We start from the raw sequence: 22,700 nt of genomic DNA, 5'->3' as shown, positions 1-22,700 counted from the left end.
TTTACTCCCAACACGCCGCAGCTTTAGTTGGATCTGCATCAACAACCCAAGAATTAGAACAGTCTAAACATGATGAAATCACACAAATCTGTCATGATTAGTTCTGTTCATGGTAAAGATGTGCATCGTCAGCGGCGTTGCACGGCGGTGGAACGTCGCTGCTTCAAATAGAATCCATTATAGTCTATGGGGGTGATTCAAACCGGTCGCGGCGCGTCCCAGTAAGTGGAACCAATATTATCACTGGTTTTACTGCTGAATACACCGAGACATAGAAAAATTTCACTAGCAAATAGACCCTTTTACTGTTTGTAAACAATATGACGTCAGCGAGAATGCGCGCGCAGCTTGGCAACAGAGAATGGCGTTGTGTCAGGCGTTATCAAGCTACGCTGCGGGGTTATCACCGGCAAATCTTGAATGTTATATTATTAAACTCACTTTAACGAATGGCAACAGACTCCCGGATCCCTGTGGCATTACGGAATGGGTGGAAGATGTAGGTGCGTGGCCAGATATCCAGTGGCCCGATATATATACGTTTTTAGTGGAGAGGCCCAGTAAGTACACACGTGAGACGCTACGGGCATACAAATGGTTAGATGCATACAACTATGTTGTCTGTGGCCACGTACAGAAAGTAAAACATCACGACATAGACTCTGAGTTTTGCGTCTTGAAGGCAGAAGTCCTTCCTAGCCAAAGACAAGGACACAAGACAGCTACGTACGAGGCTTGGGTCATAGTAAACAAACCAGAGAACTACGTCTTCACAGCCAACTGTACCTGCATGGCAGGGTGAGTATAGCATAGGTTTCTTTTTTTAGCGTGCTCAGAGTACAATCGTGTTAATTTTAGAGAAATACAGTTTATACTAATATGCAATCAATCAATCAATCAATCAATCAAAGCTTTATTTATAAAGCGCCTTCCACAACCCTGTCAGGAAGCCCAAAGCGCTGAACATGGTACAGTTGTAAGTAATTATACTGAATAAATCAACAATAAAAGAAATTCAAATTACAAAATACAAAATGGAAATAACAAGATAGATGAAACATTCCGGTAAAATACAAATGTGTGAAACACAATTGGATTGAGTGGATGGATTGAGTGTACCAATGAAAACTGTGGAATGGATTCAACATAAAAGAGGGCCAAAATCAAACATGTTCTGGAAACGCCAAGCGGAGGAGGTGTGTTTTTAGGTGGTTCTTAAAGACTGGCAGAGAAGGGGACAGCCTAACTGAGGGTGGCAACTGGTTCCAGAGAGATGGTGCTAGGACTGAGAAAGCCCGGTCCCCGCGGGTACGACACCTAGAACGAGGGACAGCGAGCAGGCCTTGGTCAGAGGAGCGCAGAGCGCGTGATGGGGAATGTTTGTTCAGGAGTGTGGCTAGATAGGGGGGAGCACCACCCTGGAAGAAATGATAAACAAAGACGAGTATTTTGAATTGTGAGCGATAGGAAATCGGAAGCCAGTGCAGGGAGGCCAGAACTGGACTGATGTGGTCCCGTTTCCTGGTCCCAGTCAGGAACCTGGCAGCGCTGTTCTGCACAACCTGTAGGCGACGCAGTGATGACTGACACAACCCTGCGTAGAGAGAGTTGCAGTAGTCAAGCCGAGAAATTACAAAGGCATGCAGTACCCGCTCCAGGTGGGCTCTCGACAGCATAGGCTTGATTTTAGCAGTGGGGAAATACAGATGAATTAGAATGAAATGTTAATTTGAAGCATGAAATAAAGCGTATACATTTATATGTAACCTTAGTACATAATTACCTTACCTGATATAAAGTGGGCGCTACAAACTCGAGCATTTCGGATCGTGTTTTCAGTCCAGTTTTCTTCAACCCTTTTGATGGCCTGCAGCCACAGACGCCTCCGATTTAGTTGAAATGGATGCGCTCCCTTCGGAATTCTGTAAAGTTTCAGTCCGCTGCTTGAAGAGAAGCGATTCTGGCATCCATACACGCAACAACCCGGCATTTTTATGTGCTCAGAACTTCAAAACAAAGGGTTTAAAACGCTGTTTTAGTATCGAGTGTGAATGAGGAAGCCTTCACTCTCGTTGCCAGGCTGCGCGCGCACCTTTTGATGACGTAGGTAGTAAAAGGGTCTATAATGAGCAAACCAAACAAGAAGAACTTTGACTTTCAGTCAGGAAGCGGTTGTGGTGAGAGTCCCGGATTTCAGCTTCCAAGTTCAAATCAAGAGTCTGACCTGATCCCTGTTTAGAAATCCTATGGAGCCTCACCAATCCACAGCAGCTGGTATATTTTTGAGTCAGAGCTTTGCAGGATTACTGTCCAGGTTAACAGGTGACATCAGCGTCACCTGTTGGGGCTCTCTCACCGGGACCTTGATGCAGCGTTTACAGAATGTCTTTGTGATTCCTAAAAGACGAAGAGGGAGCTGAAATCTGCCATTTTCTTGTAAAAGGATCAAAACTTCTTACCCATCTTCCAAATATTTCTCCTCGTCTCATTCTGGTGAACCCACTGTTGTGTGTCGGGGTCTTGTGAGCTGAATGTGTGGTGAAACTCCTACTTTATATGCATCTGGAACACTGCTGACGGTCTGCTGAACAGTCAAAACGTTTCCTGAAGAAAAACATTTTCTGCTTCCCTCCTTTCTTGCATGCTGCCTTTCTTCATTTGTCAAAAATGGGCACTTTAACTTGTTTCTGAATCTGGGAGCACCGCAATAACAAATTAGTGTTTGCCTTCTCGTTCGCACAACAAAGAACTGACACGCATCGTTTCAGAGGGTAACAGATGCAGTTGGTTGATTCACATCAAAGCAGAGTGGCTCTTTGGAGTTTGTGTTTGATTTACAGAAATGTGCATGTACTTCCACGAGTCTCCTCCACGGCAGCAGCCACGTGTTCAGCAGCTCACCGACAGCTCAGCGGTGTGTGTGTGTGTGTGTGTGTGTGTGTGTGTGTGTGTGCTTGCATATTTCTGTTAATGTTTTTAACCTGTTATGGGAATCTGGGGTCATTTTGTAAAGCACTTTGTTTGAAAAGCGCTTTATAAATAAATTTGATTGATTGATTGATTGTGTGTGTGTGTGACTGATGAATTATTAACCACACCATCAGCTGAGTGCCCACGCTGCCTAACCTTACGTGCACTCAGAATCTCACATTCATCCATTTTCATCTGCTAATCTGGAATCGGGTCGCCGGGGCAGTATCCTAAGTCGAGAGGCCCAGACTTCCCTCTCCCCAGCCACTTGGGCCAGCTCCTTCGGGGGAATCCCAAGGCGTTCCCTGGTCAGGTGAGAGACATAGTCCCTCCAGCGTGTCCTGGGTCTACCGTTAGGTCTCCTCCCGGTTGGACGTGCCCGGAAAACCTCACCAGGGAGGCGTCCAGGAGGCATCCTGACCAGATGCCCGAGCCACCTCAACTGTCTCCTTTCGATGTGGAGGAGCAGCGGGTCTACTCCGAGAGCTTCGCCTTATGACTCAGCTCTCTTCACCATGACAGACCGGTACAACGCCCGCATAAATGCAGACGCAGTACCAATCCGCCTATCGATCTCACACTCCAGTTTTCTGTCACTCGTGAACAAGACCCCGAGATCATCCCTGACCCGGAGAAGGCATTCTACCCTTTTCCGAATTAAGACCATGGTCTCAGATTTAGAGGAGCTGATTCTCATCCCAGCTGCTTCACACTCGGCTGTGAACCGCTCCAGTGAGAGCTGAAGATCATGTTCTGATGAAGCCAACAGGACCACATCATCTGCAAAAAGCAAAGACCCGATCCTCAGGCCACCAAAACGGATGCCCTCCACACCTTGGCTGCACCTAGAAATCCTGTCCACAAAGGTTATGAACAGAATCGGTGATAAAGGGCAGCCTTGGCGGAGTCCAGCCCTCACTGGGAACGAGCCCGACTTACTGCCGGAAACGTGGACCAAGCTCTGACACCGGTCATACAGGGACCTAACAGCCCGTATCAGAGGGCCTGGTACCCCATACTCCCGGAGTACCCCTCACAGGCCCCCCGAGGGACGCGGTCAAACACCTTCTCCAAATCCACAAAACACATGTAGACTGGTTGGGCAAATTCCCACGCACCCTCCAGGATCCCCCTAAGGGTATAGAGCCGGTCCAGTGTTCCATGGCCAGGACGAAAACCACATTGCTCCTCCTGAATCTGAGGTTCAACAATCCAGCGGACCCTTCCCTCCAGAACCCTGAATAGACCTTACCAGGAAGGCTCAGGAGTGTGATCCCCCTGTAGTTGGAACACACTCTGCAGTCCCCCTTTTAAAATAAGGGGACCACCACCCCGTTCTGCCAGTCCAGTGGGACTGCCCACGATGTCCACGCGATATTGCAGAGCTGCGTCAGCCAACACAGCCCCACAACATCCAGAGCCTTAAGGAACTCCGGGCAGATCTCATCCACCCCTGGAGCCTTGCCACAGAGGAGCTTTTTAACCACCTCAGTGACCTCAGCACCAGAGATTTGAGAGGCCAACCCAAAGTCCCCAGACTCTGCTTCCTCACTGGAAGACATGTCGGTGGGATTGAGGAGGTCTTACAGGTATTCTGCCCACCAATCCACAACGTCCCGAGTCGAGGTCAGCAGCACACCGTCCCCACTATAGATAGTGTTGGTAGTGCACTGCTCTCCCCCCCCCCAGAATGTGCTCTGGTTTTCGTTTCTCTGCATAACAAAAGTCTCATGATTTCTACGTTCTAAAATAATACACATACCCAAACATATACCTTGTTTTTTATCCTTTTTGACTGAATCTGAGGTGCAAATGGATCCTCAAACCTCTCTGCTACGTGTTGCCTGAACGTTGTAATTGTGCATATTTGCTGGCGTTTTATACTCATTGATCTTTTCTGCAGGTTGTTGATCACGTAGAATTCCAGTCTTTTGTTCCATCGGCTGGTAAAATGTACAGTTCCATGTTCGGTAGGACTCTTGCATGTGCTTCAGTTTGTCGGCTGCTCGTCTGAACGTCTTTAGCTGCCTGTTGTGGCGCAGTAAGGACACTAAAGGCCTCTTCGGTCGGACTTCTGTTAGTAACTCGTGTTTTGTTTTTCACGTGCCCACCAGCCTGTCCAGGGCTTCGACTACGCTAAGAAGCACATGGGTCGAAATGATGAGACCATCTCGGTTACCAAGGAGACACTGGTTTCAGGGCTTCCTGTTCGAGACGCTCCGCTGTTGCTTTCGTTGGATAAAAAAGTCCTTCAGGAAGGGACGGCAAATAAAAGGCCTCCATCTGCGGATCTTCACAAAGGAGGGTAAGAATGATCTTCATATCTGATGTGCATCTTTACCCAAACATCTCACATGAATTCAGGGTTTTCTGTCTGTGTGTGAACGTGTTGTGCGATATAATGAATACAGGAAGCATGAAGCTTAAAATCATTTCAACATGGGATGCTGGAGCCTGTTTGACGGTCCAGACCTGAGAAGACTCTAGGGCTCGTTTCTCCACTGCCCCGATCTGTTCTGGTCTGTTTGTTGTTTCTGCGGACAACAGAATAATTGTTCTGGGACAACAAAACTCCTCTGACTGGTTGGAGAAAATCTGTGGGAGTTTCATGAATATTTGTACTCGCTTAATGAGGTCCTTCATGCTGCAAAGTGCTGAAAACTTTACAGATTGTTCTCACTATGATGTAAAAACAGAGGTAAGTGTGTTTCGTGAGACTGGCATCCAGCTCGATGATCACAAATGCTAGAAGGTGGCATATTATACAAAACTCACCTTTTGCATTTGTTTGTGCTGCCATGCATGTCTCCACTGCTAAACTCTCCAAACATGTCCAAACTATCCATTTGGTTCTTTTTTTGTTTTGTCACTGTTTGGTTTTATGCAATATGTGCCTGAAAACGATCCGTTTAAAAAAGTCCCCATTTGTGATGTCACAAATAAGGACATTAGCATAGAACCACCCTTCGCCTGTTGAAGTTGGAGCAGCAGAAGCTTTACTCTGAGACTTTTCTGGATTTCTGAGCTGCCATAAATTACAGTGTTGTTGTCATTCATTAAACACTGAATATTGATGTTAGAGGAACTTGTTGAAGGAAAAATAAAGCTGTGGTTGTTCTGTTTGAAATTCTCTATCTGAGGGTGGATTTAAAAGGTCAAGCTTGTTGTTTCATAAGGTTAAATTTGATCTCATCCACCCAAAATCACACGATCGGGCCTGATTTCTGATCCCGTGATGGGATCAGAGCAGGGTTGCCACAGTGTGAAAATTTAACCTCACGGTTATTGTGACCAAAATTATCATGGTCTTCGGTATTATTGTGGTTTTTCTTTTTAAACGTGCTACATTTTCAGACAACTAAATAGACCCTGTATGTCAGGAAAATATTGTCGTCAGTTTGTGTCTAAATGTTGTCTAAAATGTGTTATTTTGTAATTATGTTGTTTATTTGTTTACATTTTCCCCCTTTAGTCTTTAAAATACCAATATTTGCCCATAACTTCTTATTTTTTGTCTGTTTGATGTCATCATTTTAAAAAATATTACATCAGATGATACTCAGTACTCAAGTAGCCTTCTAATCAGATACTTTTTTACCCTTACTTGAGTAATAAACCCTATATCAGGAAAATATCGTCCTCGGTTTGTGTCCTTCCAGTGAGCTTTGCAGATGTGGGAAAATGTCATCAGGCAGTAATCATTGTTAAATTCATAATTATTCTCGGAGAGAGACCAACTCTTATCTGCCCCTGGGAGCCCCGTAATGCATAGCGTCATTTCAACATGGCGGTGTCCGCGACACGGTTTATATGCAGGTAGCGGCGCTGCGGCTGCTTTATATAGCCACTCGTTGCGTTCTCCCTCAACCCAAATCCTCGGATCACGCATTTTAGCTAAAGCGCTAACGTTAGCTCTCCTTGCGTTGACTGTAGAGTTGTGGGTGATGGTCACGCAGATGTGTCATGAGATTTGAAGCGTTGCTGCCTTTCACAGACACTTTTTCTGCACGTGCTGCAAACAGGGTTGCCGTCTTCTATCAACTGTCCCTCGGCATTCTTCAAATATCCAAAAGATGCCCGTACTTCCCACTTTGTCTTCTTTGAGGGATAATAAATGTCCTGAGCGCTGCCGTCTCCTCCTTTGGCCATTATTTCAGCTTTAGCTTCAAGAAAGTTTTGGTTGTAAACAACAAAGTGCGCATGTGCCGCCGGCAACTTCAGCAGATGATACGGTGGCTGGTAAGGGTCACGCGCCTACACCGCAGCCACGGTAACCCACCGAGATAATATATTAAAAAAAAAAAACAAGACGGTTATTATTATTGTCCACTTTTTTACCGGGGTTTACCGCTACACCAGTTACCGTGACAACATTTTCGGTATGCATTAGCTTTAGTTTGCAGAGATGCCCTGAAGAGGTTCATCAGGAACAAAGAGCAATGGAGCAAGTGAGCGAGACGAAGCATGAAGGTTACTCATGTCTAAACTGTCTGGTTTTAAATTGAAGTAATAATTAGCTCTTCCTGTGACGGCTGTCAGGACCAGAACAAGGCATCGCCGCTGACTTCATTATGCCTGATTCACGAGAACGTTGTTGATTCACATCAGGACTAAAAGCTGTGTTTGTGCTCAGGTGAAGAGCCGAAACAACAAACCAGTCAGACTTCCTGTTCTCAGCTGGAAGCCCCGTGAACCTGAGCCGCTAAGTTCTCCAGCAGCTGCTGGAGGATCTGAACAAACCTGTTGTAATTCCTCGAGCTTCGCAGCGGCGGATGCCATACGTCGGGGTTTGTTTGTGCATCAGCGTAGAGCCCGAGAGAAGCTACGGGTAAACAGTTTAGACTCCGACAGATTGGTGTGATCTAAACATAATTCCAGAGTTAATGAGGGGTCGTTTATAGACGTAAAACATACAGAATGGTTCATTTACAGACGGATACGTGCTTGATATGTGGATGTTAGGAGAGATGAGTCTAACTTTGGTGCTTCTGCACATGAAAAAAGAGCTTTTTTTAACATTTCTGTGGATCAACAGGAGTTGCTTGAACAGTAATTAAATCTTATGTAATTTTGCAAACAGACAATTTAGATTATTATAAAAATAGAAAAGGAGACATGCATTGGGCTGCATGGTGGCACAGTTGGTAGCCTCACAGCAAGGTCACAGGTTCAAATCCCAGCTACAGCTTTTCTGAATGGAGTTGGCATGCTCTCCCAGTGCATGCGTGGGTTTTCTCCAGGTGCTCCAGCCCCCCCACCCCCCCACAGACAAGAACATGCATGTCAGATTAAATGGAGTTTCTAAACTGACCCTAGAGGTGAGTGGCTTTGTGTGCCCCTGTTAGGGACTGGAGACCTGTCCAGATTGTCCCCTGCTTCTTGCCTAAGTTCAGGAGTTAGGAACCAGCTCCCCATGACCCGAGTGAAGGATAAGCAGTGCAGACGATGAGTATACGAGAGTTTACTTTCTTTGTATTTGTACTCTAGGTTCTCACAACCTGAATACTTACCTTTACTTTGACATACTACATAATAACCAGATTTCTTCAGTTGCACATTAGTCTCAAGGTTTGCAGCCGAGCGTGAAGCAGCTGGGATGAGTGTCAGTTCCTCTAAATCTGAGGCCGTGGTCTTGAGAAGAAAAAGGGTAGAATGCCTTCTCCGGGTCAGGGATGAGGTCCTGCTCCAAGTGGAGGAGTTTAAGTATCTCGGGGTCTTGTTCACGAGTGAGGGAAAACTGGAGCGTGAGATCGATAGGCGGATTGGTGCTGCGTCTGCAGTGATGCGGGCGTTGTACCGGTCTGTCGTGGTGAAGAGAGAGCTGAGTCAGAAGGCGAAGCTCTCGATTTACCGGTCGATCTACCTTCCTACCCTCACCTATGGTCACGAGCTTTGGGTAGTGACCGAAAGAACGAGATCTCTGATATAAGTGGCCGAAATGAGTTTTCTCCACAGGGTGGCTGGGCTCTCCCTTAGAGATAGGGTGAGAAGCTCGGTCATCCGGGAGGGGCTCGGAGTAGATTCGCTGCTCCTCCACATTGACAGGAGCCAGTTAAGATGGCTGGAGCATCTGGTCAGGATGCCTCCTGGACGCCTCCCATGTTGTGGCTGTCAGACTTCCATAACGTCCCTTTAACTGATGTGTAATCAACATTTAAAGCTGGGGCTAATGTAGCATTAGTGTAGGTTTCAGATTTTTCATGGGCTGAAGCCCACCTGCTATCATTTGAACATTGTGAATATTAGCTCCAAATTTTCCGCCCCCATTCTGGGATGACATGTTTGCTTCAGAATCACCAATGAGATTCCTCATTCCTCCTCTCGCATGAATAAAAATGCAGAGAAACTGAGCCCTCGGATTTTCTCACTGCAGAAAAGTGAATGGAGGTGGGATTAGCGCTGCTCTGCTTCATGAAGATGGTAAATGCATGTATATTTATCATTTTGGCTACAGCCAGGCTTCAGGGAGCCTTTCTGTGTAACAATCAGAGGGAGGTGAAGTGCCAAAAGCGCCAGCAGAGTGTGATAATCAGCTTTACCAACCTGTACCATCGTAAACAGAGCCAGTGTTACAGAACGGAGATCACCTGAATTAATGACACACACCGACTCTTCTCTAGAAGTTTTCACACCAAAACAACAATTAAAAATGTGCTGATAGCTGCTTTCTACAGAAGAGCAAAAAAATAAATAAAAATAAAAACTCAGTTACCTTATTGTTCATATTTCCATTAGATTGATATTGTAACTCTTTTATTTGCATCTTTCTTGTAATAATTGTGAATTCAAATATACATTTTGGGGGAATTATTACACAGGTTGTAATGAAAAATTGAGTTTTTCTGTTCTCTGTTTGTGCAAAAAGTTTAAAATTTTTAAATCTAACAGCTGACATGTCTCTCAGCCTTCACTAGTGTCTACAGGAGTGATTGATCACTAAATGAAACAAATCAGCTGAAGTCCAACAGGTGGCGGTCCCCCAGTCTGAAGGTATTCTGGCCACAAGGGGGCGGTGGGGGTCTGAGTGATATTTCAGTCACCCGTAAAGGTTTATTTATTACCAAAAACTGGCTTAAGAAAATGATTTCAAAATATGAAGAAGTTGCAAAGTTTCTTTTTAATCAAACACTAAAACATCTCAGCTTTTTCAGAATGATGGGATTGATTTCCTTTTATTTCAAGAATCGTATTTGTTTGTGCCTTGGTCTGCCTGGGTCGTGGCTCCCAGGTCAGGGAGTTTAAGATTTTTGGCGCCTGCCTGGTCAATCCCGGTGGCTGCCTGATGGGGTCTGGGTCCCTGGGCTCTGCTGCGTCCCCGGCGGGGGTGGTCGCCCCTGGGTCCCGGGTCATTGGGTCCTGGGCTCGGCCGGCTAGGGGGTGGGAGCCTGTGGGCTTGCCGCTGATATCTCCCGGGACTCTGCCGGCTGCTGGTTGTGGCCCCCCGGGGTGACCCTCTGTGCCTCTCGAGGGGGGCGGGGGCTTTTCTGGTCGCAGTCTCCCTGGGGTCCCTGTGTTCTGGGGCAGCTCCTGGATCTCTGGGACTTGGAGCTCCCGCCATCTCTTACACATCTTTAGGGGGCAGATCTGTGGCCCCTCACACTCTCTATTGGACGCTCCTATAGAGAAACCTTACATAAACAAGCGCGTGTACACACACAGGTGCTCACATGGTGCTCTCATAAGTATGGACTTGGGCACGTTCAACACATGTCTTAAGGCTGTGGTTGGCACTTAATGCACTGTGATTTATTATCGTGTGATTGTTCAGTTAAACAATGTTGATTATATATTTCTTCAAGTTGACACAGTGATAGCTTGATCTTGTTGTATTGTTGTTGTGTCCCTTTTTAATTTCTTCTCTCTTTCTGCAGGTCTAGAAGCAGACTCTTGTTCATTATTGTCTATTTTGTGGAACCCCCCACCCCCATCTTTTGTCTCTTCCTTTCTCTTTCACCTCTGTCTCCATGTCTAGTCGGAATTAAAAAGCATTCAAAAACAATAACAATAAAGTTTTAAGTATCAGGCGTGACATTAAAAGCAGACGCTTTGATGCTCCACCTGAGAGTAAATCTGTAAGGCTCGTTACCAGCATTCAGACATTAATTCTGTTTGCTTCACAGCCAGACAGGACACGGGGAAAAATTAAAGAAAAGAATCGTATTTGTTGGAAAAAACAACAAATGGATAGAAAGTTGGAGAGACCTGACTATTTACCTCCTGAAGGAGAAAGGTGCAGAGTAGAAGTTAACGACGACGACGGACAGGTTCACTGGGAGTGCATTTTCCTGTCCCCCGCGTCCTCCCGAGACCCGCACGGTGTGAGGCGGACAAAAGCTAAAATCCAGGCAAGAGCAGGAACCCTACTTTCCTGCAGTGTGATTATTGATTCTGCTGCTCCTCTCTGTGGCCTTCACACACAGATTTATATGGAGCTCACGTCGAATTTTTCTTTTTTCTTCCATCCCTCCGGCTCTCTGCTGAACACCACATGATTCTCTGTGGCTCAGCCAATCACAGACCTGTGTGTGTGTGTGTGTGTGTGTGTGTGTGTTCCTGCAGTCAGGTGATGCTGGTGTTTTTACTAAACATAAACAGATTTTTAGTGGACTAAAATGTTTCTGTCACTAAAACCTGGGCCAAGCGTTGCTGTGCGCTGACAGTGTCGGTGTAAAACCATTTGATGTGAAGAAAAACACTTTTCACTTGATGAAACTCCATTAAAAATGTAGAAATTTAATGGTACCAATATTTCAAAGCACAAACAAGAAGTGAAGAATTGTAGCACGACTGAAGTGTGATATCAGAGCACCTGCATGATGTAATTGCATCGCGGCAAAGTCCGTTAAAGTCATCTCAGGATTCAACGCTAACACAAAGTGACATTTCATCATGAAGAGATGCAAAATCACCAGAGACAGATAAGAAAAGCGCATCAAGAGAGAAAGGGAGTCCACTTTGTATTCATTTGGCATCTCTTTCAGTCTGAGTGTGTCTGATGGAGGAGTGAGGTGAATTAAAACACTCTGCAGGTGTTGGAGAAGAGGAGAAGAACTAATCACAGGCTGTCACACTTTAAAGGGAACAAAATCCCCAAAGTCTCCACAGTCACAAAACCTCTTCTCAAGTTTAACTTCAGCTTGTGTCGAACAAACCCTCTGATGCTTGCTCTGTGACTAGAATTAATTGTTCTTCAGCTGCATCACCTCTAACAAGTGGAGTTCATCAGGGCTCGGTTCCGGGCTCTGTCCGGTTTCACAGTATGTTCTGCCTTTTGGGTCTACTCTTAGAAGGTTTTTCTGGATTTTATTTGATAATCAGATGCTTTGAGATGTTCCACAACCTAAACTTAGAAAAGATTTTCTTACTTTATGGAAAACTTTACCTCTGATCTACTCCAAGTGTGGACAACCTTTGAGGTGTCCCATCTCTGTTCTCTAGTATTGAACTAAAGTATAGCTGGACTTTTAACCTGTTCTTTTATGAGATGATGTCACCGATTTGTTTGAAAGAATTTCTGTCTTTTAAACATTGTTATGGTTTTAATTGATTGTCTTGCTGTTTTTGCTCTACAAACTGAACTCATAAATAAGAAAACACTATTTGCAGACGTGGACGATGTGATGTTGGCCCTTAAAGTCCTAAATGTTCTGGTACTAACTGTTTTTATGTCATTTCATTTATAAAGGCATACTATGCAACTTTTTTATATTTTTTAAATCATTTTCTTGAGCTACTATGTGTTAAAATGAACCTTCAAAGGGTTAATGATATGTCACTCGGACCCCACCGCCCCCTGTGGCGAGAATGTGTCAGAGGCAGGCCACCTCCTGTTGGATTTAGTACTGACATGTGCTAGCACTGCAGTCTGCTTCCAGCACATTTCCTGCCTGTTTCAGCTGTTTCATTTAGTGATGAAGCATAATGTAGACACTAAGGAAGGCTGGGGAGACGCTTCAGCTGTTAGATGAAGGTGTTAAAAAGACAAACGCACATAAAGGAGATGAGTTTCACTTTTGGTTTTACTAACGGACACTAGGGGTGCTAAAAGCAAGCCAAAACTTTAAAGGGACTTTACAGACATTCGCGATTGCCCCCTCAGGCCAAAACGTAGGCTCATGCACGAGGCGCGCATGGTGTACATGCACACTCCTTAACGAAAATAACAGCTGAGACAGTCCCTTGTGTGTGTGTGTGTGTGTGTGTGTGTGTGTGTGTGTGTGTGTGTGTGTGTGTGTGTGTGTGTGTGTGTGTGTGTGTGTGTGTGTGTGTGTGTGTGTGTGTGTGTGTGTGTGTGTGTGTGTCGGAGGACAGGAGAACGAGCAGCTAATTAATTAAATAATGTGGTTCTGTAGCTTTCTCTTCAGCACAGCCGACAAAGGTTTATGATGGGTCAGTCCTCCTGCATGCTCAGATCATTCCCTTCCCTTGCTTGAAAAATTGTTCCAAAATGAAAGTTGAACCCACATCTTTTTTATCTGTGAATTCAATGCCGTTCGGTGAGTCTCAAATAAAAATTTGGGCAACTTACTGTAAAAAATATACCATTAATGTAAAAAAGAAACTCTAAATAAACTATGTTCACATCCAGAATCAAACCCGGGTCTTCTGCATGAGAGTCTGACGTCTTACAAGGGGAGCTACACTCTAGTAACATTCATAGTATCTGTAACTTTTATATCCTTGATGACAGCTGAAACAACGTTCAAAGAACGGTTCGGAGTGAAAATGGCTATTTTGTTGCTAATTTGCAGGAAATATCTAGAAGAAAGTTCTACAGAAAGTAGCTAAGGGTCCTCAGAAATGTAGCTAGCTTTGTCACTAGGCGTTAGGAACAGCGACAAAGTGGCACTGCCTCTCTCTCTGCTGCTAAAGCTACGGATAGCAAATGCTACGGGCGATGCCTGAGCGTGAACGCGCATGAAGCAGCCTGCTCGACCCGAGCATCTCTCTTTTTCTGTGATTTTACAGAAAAACAGGCAATCACAGTAAAAATGCCAGGGCTCATTCTACAGGACCAGGGCATTGCAGGAGAATGTATGAAGAAGACATTTATTATTTCTATACATGTTTTGGCTGTCACACTTCCATAATGTCCCTTTAAAGTATCCCCGAGGAACTGAGCTGCAGACAAACCCACTTATCCAGTAATTTAAATCAACCTTTCCTCCTTTTTTTTAGTCCTTTTTAGATTAAAGCTGATAGAATAGAAGCTGTTAATTGCTTTTAGATGCTTTGTTCTTCTCACTTATGTTGTTTCTTTATATGCTTTTACCAAAAGTTAGTTCAGTTTATTATTTATCTTTAGAGTTTAAATGTTCTTTCTAACTAAAAGTCCATGTCCTGTTGATGGAAACAGACTTAAAGTGTAGCTTATATCTTTGTCTACAACTTCGGTACCGTGCATGAATAAAAATACACGTTTCCACTCTGCAGCACTGGTAACGTGTGAAGTTTTTAGTGGTTTTCAGTAAATAGAATCTCAAAAATAAGTGTAAATTTTCCAGGGATGTCACTCAAAAAACAGATTTAGCTAAACTAACTCTGGACAAAAGTCCAATTCCGACTGTAATTCTTGACCTTTTTTGCTTTTAAAGCTCATGATTCATTAAAGTTGTCAGAAAAACCTGTGAAGTGATGCTGTGTTTGTGTACACTATTAACACAATTCCCTTCTCCTTGTCTTTGTTGCCATGGCCACCACAGACAGTTGCCAAGCGATGAGGACGGCTCAGTGTCGAGCAACAGCTCAGGGAAGCAGAACACCAGCAAGAGCTCCTCGGCCCGGAGGACCGCAACTGGCAGCAGCAGCAAAAACGCCAAGGAGGAGCTGCACAAAAGGGGCACCAATGGTGAGCGGGAAACAGCTGGATGGTCGGGGTTAAAGGTCAAAGCAAAGATGCTCTAATGCTGGACCAGTGTGTCGATCCATTAGTGCACAGGAAGTGTATCTGCTCACATTACCCACATTTTCAGAAATAATGACGTGAAGTGTGCATGAACACACACATTCTGTGACTCAGCCGAACTAAATCTATGAAGACACCTTCTCACGGTGAAAGCTGTCGCACGTCGACTCACATGCACCGTTTAGAGTCATGTCACAAGCTCACATTTAAGTACTCATAAAAGCTGCATAAGGAGGTCACCAGGTTCACGCGTACATTCCAGCTCATAGCCTTACATCCTTTTTGGGATTTCCTTTGCCATAAATGACTAATCAGGCCAAAAATAAGGTTTTTATCTCATTTTCTTTCTATTTCCAGTATTTATTTGAGCTATATGATAAAAATATATTTGAATTGATAAAACTGAGGATAAAGAAATCATAAGGAACTCTTAAACAGATAAAAACATCGACGATGCCTCCGATGCAGCAGGACACTGATGAAAGCCCCATTTGATTCGCTCTTCTCTGCTTCTGCTGGTGACACGCATGCAGCCAGGTGTTCTGCTCATTGACTGTAAAGTCTGCTGGTTGAGGAGACAACGGGCTCTCTCCGTAAGGCACTTTGACATGTGACAAAGCAAAGCACTGGTGTAAATAATAGAATTACTGATGGATGACCTCTGCGGCTTCAATCCCTGGTGTTGTGCTATTTGTTGTCACCGGTACTCCAGCGTAACAAACACCACAAGATAAACCTGAACATCAGAAATGCTAGCTTTGTCCTTCTTTAGCTGTTATTATGTGAATCCTACATGTTGGATTAAACCATTAAAACTAGAAAATGTAGTGGGAGAAGAGCTGTAGAGTCATGGTCTTGTGGTGTGGGACTCGAGTATTAGAAAACATTTCTATCACATGCAGTCAAAGGTAAAGCAAATAGATCGATGACATCACTGCATGAAAAAGTCGAGGAGAAGCTGTTGGATGGAAAAAATCTGCAAGCATGTTCTTTGTTTAGAAAAGTTTGAAAAGTGCAGTTTATGACGAATGGATCTCCTGCAGCATCATGTTTTGGTACGACTCTTCTTTTGCTGCCATTCTGGCCCCAAACTATAGCTGTTTCTATAGGACCATAGCGTTTGCAAAACGGGATTCACCGCGGCTCCCTGGGGAGGATTTTGGCATTTATAGTAGCAAAGCTGAAGCTAGACTGCCATCAGGCACCTCTCCAACCAAGACAGGATAAAGGGAGGTCGCTGCCACCCCCCCCCCCACCCCCACCCCCACCCCCCGCATGTGACGTACAGAGTTGCGCATTCAACGTCAGACGGAAGACATGTCAGACTGATGAAATTTCTTTTTCAGGACCTTTAGCTGTGATGTGACCTGCTTTTTGTCCCGCTTGACGCCCCGCTCAGCCGGTGTTTCACCACTCTGTCGAACAGCTGGCTGTCTCTCACCGTCCCCGTAAAAAGGCGACTAATCTGTTCGTCCGCTCGCACCGCCAAAAGCTCCATGGTCTCCGCGTCCGTCCAGTTTGCCATGTTGTAGGTGGTTGAAAGACACTAGTGAGAGGCCATGTTCATCTGTGTTTATATCCCTTCCGGGCGGCACTCGGTGCGCGGTACACGTCACTAATGCGACCACCCTCTTTTGCGGGGGGTAAATAATAGAGCTCCTGATCAGTAGATCAGTTATGGATCTACATCCAATGAAAACATTCTGACAGTTTTATTAAAGATTGCTAGCAAGCATAAAGACGCCTGGTTAAAGTCCCCCTAAGCAACATGAATGTTTGTCATCTGCCGTGACTCTGGGGTAATGATGCTTCGTGCTTTCTACATGCATCCTCACAATCTGCATCAATGTGTCTGCTGTTTTGTGACGCCCACCTGATGTCCAACCTTCACTTTCATGCTACGGCAACAAAAAACACGCGCTGACACGCCGAGCTTCTGCTGACACGAATGCTGGTTGACTCTGAGTTTGAAGTCGTTGTGATGTCAGTCTGAGCGTGAGTCACTCTGGATTCAGAAACACTCTCCATCTGCTGCGCCAAGCAGTGACTTATGATAAAGCCTTCGACACAAAGAGCCTCGAGTTTCAGGTTCATCGTGTGCAGAAATCATCTCACCAGAACAAAACTTCAAAAACCACCTTTCAGAAACGTTAGCGTTTAAACTCATTCATTTGAATTGTTTTAGAGCCTTTTTGTTGGAAGAATCTGATATTAATGTGTGTGTGTGTGTGTGTGTGCACATGTGTGTGTGTGCATGTGTGTGTGAGTTTGTGCATGTGTGTGTGCATGTGTGTGTGTCTGTGTGAGTTTGTGCATGTGTGTTTGTGTGTGTGTGTCTGTGCGTGTGTGTGTGCATGTGAGTTTGTGTGTGTGTGTCTGTGTGAGTTTGTGCATGTGTGTGTGTGTGTTTGTGTGTGTGTCTGCGCGTTTGTGCTTGTGTGCGTGTGTGTGTGTCTGTGTGAGTTTGTGCATGTGTGTTTGTGTGTGTGTGTGTGCGCGCGCGCCTGCGTGCGTGTGTGTGTGTGTGTGCATGTGAGTTTGTGTGTGTGTGTGTGTCTGTGTGGGTTTGTGCATGTGGGTGTGTGTGTGTGCGCGCGCGCGCCTGCGTGCGTGTGTGTGTGCATGTGAGTTTGTGTGTGTGTGTCTGTGTGAGTTTGTGCATGTGTGTGTGTGTGTGTGTGTGTGTGTGTGTCGGTGTGAGTTTGTGCATGTGTATGTGTGTGTGTGTGTGTGAGTTTGTGTATGTGTGTGTGTGTGTGTGCGCGCGTGTGTGTGCGCGTGTGTGTGTGTGTGCATGTGTGTGTGTGAGTTTGTGTGTGTGTGTCTGTGTGGGTTTGTGCGTGTGTGTGTGTGTGTGTGTGTGTGAGTTTGTGCATGTGTATGTGTGTGTGTGTGAGTTTGTGTGTGTGTGTCTATGTGAGTTTGTGCATGTGTGTGTGTGTGTGTGTGAGTTTGTGCATGTGTATGTGTGTGTGTGTGTGAGTTTGTGTGTGTGTGTCTATGTGAGTTTGTGCATGTGTGTGTGTGTGTCGGTGTGTGTGTGTGTGTGTCTGTGTGAGTTTGTGCATGTGTATGTGTGTGTGTGTGTGAGTTTGTGTGTGTGTGTCTATGTGAGTTTGTGTGTGTGTGTGTGTGTGCGCGCGCGCGCGTGTGTGTGTGTGTGTGTGTGTGCGTGCGCGTGTGTGTGTGTGTGTGTGTCTATGTGAGTTTGTGAATGTGTATGTATGTATGTGTGTGTGTGTGTGTGTGTTTTGAACAATTTTGTTGCGCTTTTTCTGTTTCTGGTTAAAAAGCCGCGTTTCTTCCTCCCAGATCTGTACGAAGACCACTCCAGCTCTCTGCGCCTCATCACCATTAAGCCCATGACGGCCCAGCCGACCTACTCCTACCCCTCGTCCTCGTCACACAGCCAGGACTCCGTGGTCGTGAATGGGGAGGTGAGTCAAAGATTAATTTTGAATAAGTTAAAACTTTAGAGAATGATATAAATTTTATATTATATTGAATTAAATGTCACATTGCAACACATCCAGCTTTAAATCTGACCAAAGAAGAATTCTCATCTGACATTTTCCCCTTTCAGTCATCTGTTCTTCCATCCTCTGCTTCCTAAGGTGTGACATCACATCTCCTCTGGGACACATTGGAGTGATACTGATTTTAGTCACTTCCTCCCCTTTGATGTCTCTCCCCGTTTGTCACACACGTCTCACTCTTGTCTCGTTGTACCTCAGCCTCCCTGTGCGTCTGCACCTGAAACAGCCACATTACAAACGCTTCCTCTGCGCGTGACCCGCATCATAATACCAGAAAACCCCTCCGGGCTTCTCCAGTGTCCTAATTCATCTGCTGCTATTTGATTTCCTGATTTTTCTGAAGAAGAAATGTAACATCACATTTCCATTTTCATTCTAAGTAAACTGATTCTGTAAAGTTTGATGAGCTGAGTTTGAAACTTGACTTCATGGTTTCCAGGCGAATCACGTGGGTCTAAAACAGAAGTCGGACATCGAGCACTACAGGAACAAACTGCGCCAAAAGGCCCGGAGGAAAGGCTACGGAGAGTTCTCCCTCTCCGAGAGCCTGAACCACGGCTACGGTCACCGAGATGGCAGACACCATCGACTCGAGAATGGAGGCAAATCGCCGATGACCGCTGAGGAGAAAAGGGCCTCGTTTGCAGGATGCCACAAGAGGTGAGGAGCCGAGCGTGTGGGTGGTTCTGGGTAGCGCTCACGAAAGGGAACGAAGTATGTTTGTGTAGCTGAACTCCTGCTGATGGCTTCAGCAGCTCCTTCCAGAGGAACGGCGTCCTTCATAACTGATGAGCTCACGGCGTGTCCAATCACGTCTTTCATCTGAAGTTCGGATCAAGTTGAGATGCAGAAAAAAAACACGATGAGATGAAAGCGACACGACAATGAAAAGACTGATTTACGGGCCATAAAAAGAAAATCAGACACATTTAAATCCAGTTAAAATCCATCAAAGGCTTTTAAACGACCCTTCAAATTATTAATGAAAAGCTTTCCATTTTTGTTTCATTTTAATTTAATTTAAACTAAAAGCTGCCAGATTCCACCAGGCTTCTGTTCATCAGGTCTCTGAACTGCATTTTATAGCTGATGTGTACAAATCACTTTCAGATTTAACTGCAGTTTTCTGCCTAATAGTTTAATAACGTCATTGGAGCAGCGCAGTTGCTAAGCAACCTGTAAGAAGCTGACGCTGGGTGAGATCTGGAATGTTTTACAGCTCGGTGGGAAAATCTACTTTTTCTGTAATTCGTGGCTTCCTAAATCCTGAATAAAGAACTGAAACATGTGGCCTACTTAAGCCGAACCCATCATGAGATTCAGATCAGAGACAAAGTAAGATGTATTATTTAATGGCTCTGTTCTGCTGGGTTCCACTGCAGAACTTTCTAACAGAACCACATGACCTGATGTACATTCTAAATACTGGAGCAGATTTATAACAAGATAATAAACGTTTGACAGCATTTATATTACGGTGCACCCAAACCCGATAGTTAATCTGCAAGAAACACATTTTTATCTTCCTGCATCATTTTCAAGTCGATCAGATTTTAACTTTATATATTTTTTAGATTAGATCATTTTTAAAGCTCTCAAACTGAGAATGGGTTCATAGCCTCTAAACATCAGAACAAGAAGAGTGTAATGAGCATTTTTAAAGATATTCCTGTTTTTGTCCTGTACTTTATTTAATTCCAAAAGGGTGGAATGCGTTCTCCGGGTCAGGGACGAGGTCCTGCCCCAAGTGGAGGAGTTTAAGTATCTCGGGGTCATGTTCACGAGTGAGGGAAAACTGGAGCGTGAGATCGATAGGCGGATTGGTGCTACGTCTGCAGTGATGCGGGCGTTGTACCGGTCTGTCGTGGTGAAGAGAGAGCTGAGTCAGAGGGAGAAGCTCTCGATTTACCGGTCCATCTACGTTCCTACCCTCACCTATGGTCACGAGCTTTGGGTAATGACCGAAAGAACGAGATTGTGGATACAAGCGGCCGAAATGAGTTTTCTCCAAAGAGTGGCTGGGCTCTCCCTTAGAGATAGGGTGAGAAGCTCGGTCATCCGGGAGGGGCTCGGAGTAGATTCGCTGCTCCTCCACATCGAGAGGAGCCAGTTGAGGTGGCTCGGGCATCTGGTCAGGATGCCTCCTGGACGCCTCCCTGGTGAGGTTTTCCGGGCACGTCCAACCGGGAGGAGACCTAAAGGTAGGCCCAGGACACGGTGGAGGAACTATGTCTCTCACCTGGCCAGGGAACGCCTTGGGATTCCCCCGGAGGAGCTGGTCCAAGTGGCTGGGGAGAGGGAAGTCTGGGCCTCTCGCCTTAGGCTACTGCTCCCAAGACCCGACTCCGGATAAGCGGATGAAGATGGGTGGATGGATGGACGGACTTTATTTAGTTCCAGGGACATTTCTCAGAAAGCAGGCTCTTTTCCATCTTGTGTGTTGGTTTTCTCTGAAGGAACCGGGCTGGAAACACATCACCAGCTCGTAGAGATGCACCAATATGAATTTTTTTGTGCCAATACCGATATTCGATATGAATATCACTGTTCTGGCCAATAACCGATATTTGCTGATACCGAGAAACTGACATTAATGCTTCTAAAATCTACAGATTTTGTATAGAATGAAAATTATTAAAGCTGAATTTATGTTATTATGTACACACAACACAGTTTTCAGATGATTTCGTTCTTTGTTCACATGACTAAACAAATACACATCCCCCCCAACCCCCCCCCCCCCCCCACCCTCTGAAACAAACAAACAAATGAAGACCAGATGGAACTAAATTGGTCGTTAATATCGACCCGGTTTTACTTATCGAACTGATTCCGATATGTTAAAAAATTACTAGCATCGGCCGATATCGATATTGATGCCGATATATTGTCCATCCCTAACCATCACTGTTACGGCCGATAACCGATATTTGCAGATACTGATTTATGTTTTTGAAATCAGTAAATTTTGTATAGACTGAAGTTATGCAAGCAGAATTTTTGAATGGTTTGCTTTATTTCTATAAAGTGGAATTTGCAATATGTTACACACACACACACACACACACACACACACACACACACACACACACACACACACACACATACACACCACATTTATGCTTCTGAGATGATTACCAACAGTTACACTCCCCCCACCCCCACCCTCTGACACAGATACACAAACGGAAACAAGATGGAAAAAATGTCTGTTGTTAATATCGGTCCAGTTTTTCTTATCTTATGGGGCGACGGTGGCACAGGAGTTAAGTGCTCGCCCCGCAATCGGAAGGTTGCAGGTTCGAGTCCCGCTCAGTCTGTCGCTGTCGTTGTGTCCTTGGGCAAGACACTTAACCCACCTTGCCTGCTGGCGGTGGTCGGAGAGACCGGTGGCGCCAGTGCTCGGCAGCCTCGCCTCTGTCAGTGCGCCCCAGGGCAGCTGTGGCTACATTGTAGCTCATCCCCACCAGTGTGTGAATGTGTGAATGACTGATTGTGTTGTAAAGCGCCTTGGGGGGCTCCAGGACTCTAGAAGGCGCTATATCAAATACAGGCCATTTACCATTTATCAGACCGATACCGATATGTTAAAAAAATGACAAACATCGGCTGATACCGACATCGATGCCGATATATCGCGCATCCCTACCAGTTTGTTTTCTGACACTAGCTGGGATCTTTGGAGTGGTTAGGCTTGGTTAAAACTCCAGCGTTCCCAACAGCATTCCTGTAGGCAGCAGTCTGAGCACCAACGTTTCACAGAACTGAAAAAGAGTTTTTATGTCTAAAACTTTTCATCCAGCCATGTTGGATGTGTGTGTGTGTGTGTGTGGGGGGGGGGGGGGGGGGGGGGGGCTGGTCCTGACGTTCCGAGTCACTTTTCTGACATTCTTGCTTGTTTTCCTCCAACACGTTGTAGGGTTATACTACAATAACTACCAATCCAATAATGGAATTTCCTGTTTGTGGGCGTAAATGGAATGGTCGATAGGCCGGTAGCGTCAACCCTGAGCCGATTTCAGGGGCTTTTTGCTGTGGAAGACAGAAACTGGAGGAAAATCTTTGGTGTTTAACAGATTTACCTCATGATCAGAGATGATCTTAGAGCAGCGTCAGAAGCATTTCCCTCCACTAGAGCCCCTCCTGTTACTCTGATAATGAAACGGTTTTGTCCAGCAGTGTGACGTCAGACTTTAGGGTCAAAAGGTCTGACGGTGGATCTTGTTGTTGCACCAGTAACATGGACCTGACCCAGAGTGGTTTCTGGTTTCCAGGTACTCCCACCCGCG

The 22,700-nt window shown here is 45.4% G+C and overlaps 1 protein-coding gene across 3 annotated transcripts in view; it reads left to right on the top strand.

The window, feature by feature from the left end:
* kiaa1549la (KIAA1549-like a) overlaps positions 1-22,700 on the top strand; it is a 134,346-nt gene that overhangs the window by 94,084 nt on the left and 17,562 nt on the right. For all 3 annotated transcript variants that reach the window (XM_070550536.1, XM_070550537.1, XM_070550535.1), the window contains 5 exons: positions 5,085-5,275; positions 14,673-14,818; positions 18,188-18,312; positions 18,851-19,071; positions 22,686-22,700. The exon at positions 22,686-22,700 is cut by the window's right edge and continues 118 nt beyond it. In XM_070550536.1, the coding sequence (XP_070406637.1) occupies positions 5,085-5,275; positions 14,673-14,818; positions 18,188-18,312; positions 18,851-19,071; positions 22,686-22,700 (698 nt within the window). The remainder of the gene's footprint in view (positions 1-5,084; positions 5,276-14,672; positions 14,819-18,187; positions 18,313-18,850; positions 19,072-22,685) is intronic.

Source organism: Nothobranchius furzeri, chromosome 4 (assembly GCF_043380555.1).
Source record: "Nothobranchius furzeri strain GRZ-AD chromosome 4, NfurGRZ-RIMD1, whole genome shotgun sequence".
NCBI classification, from domain to species: domain Eukaryota; kingdom Metazoa; phylum Chordata; class Actinopteri; order Cyprinodontiformes; family Nothobranchiidae; genus Nothobranchius; species Nothobranchius furzeri.
Note: the sequence above shows the minus strand (reverse complement) of the source record. Positions and strands in the feature narration are given on the sequence as shown.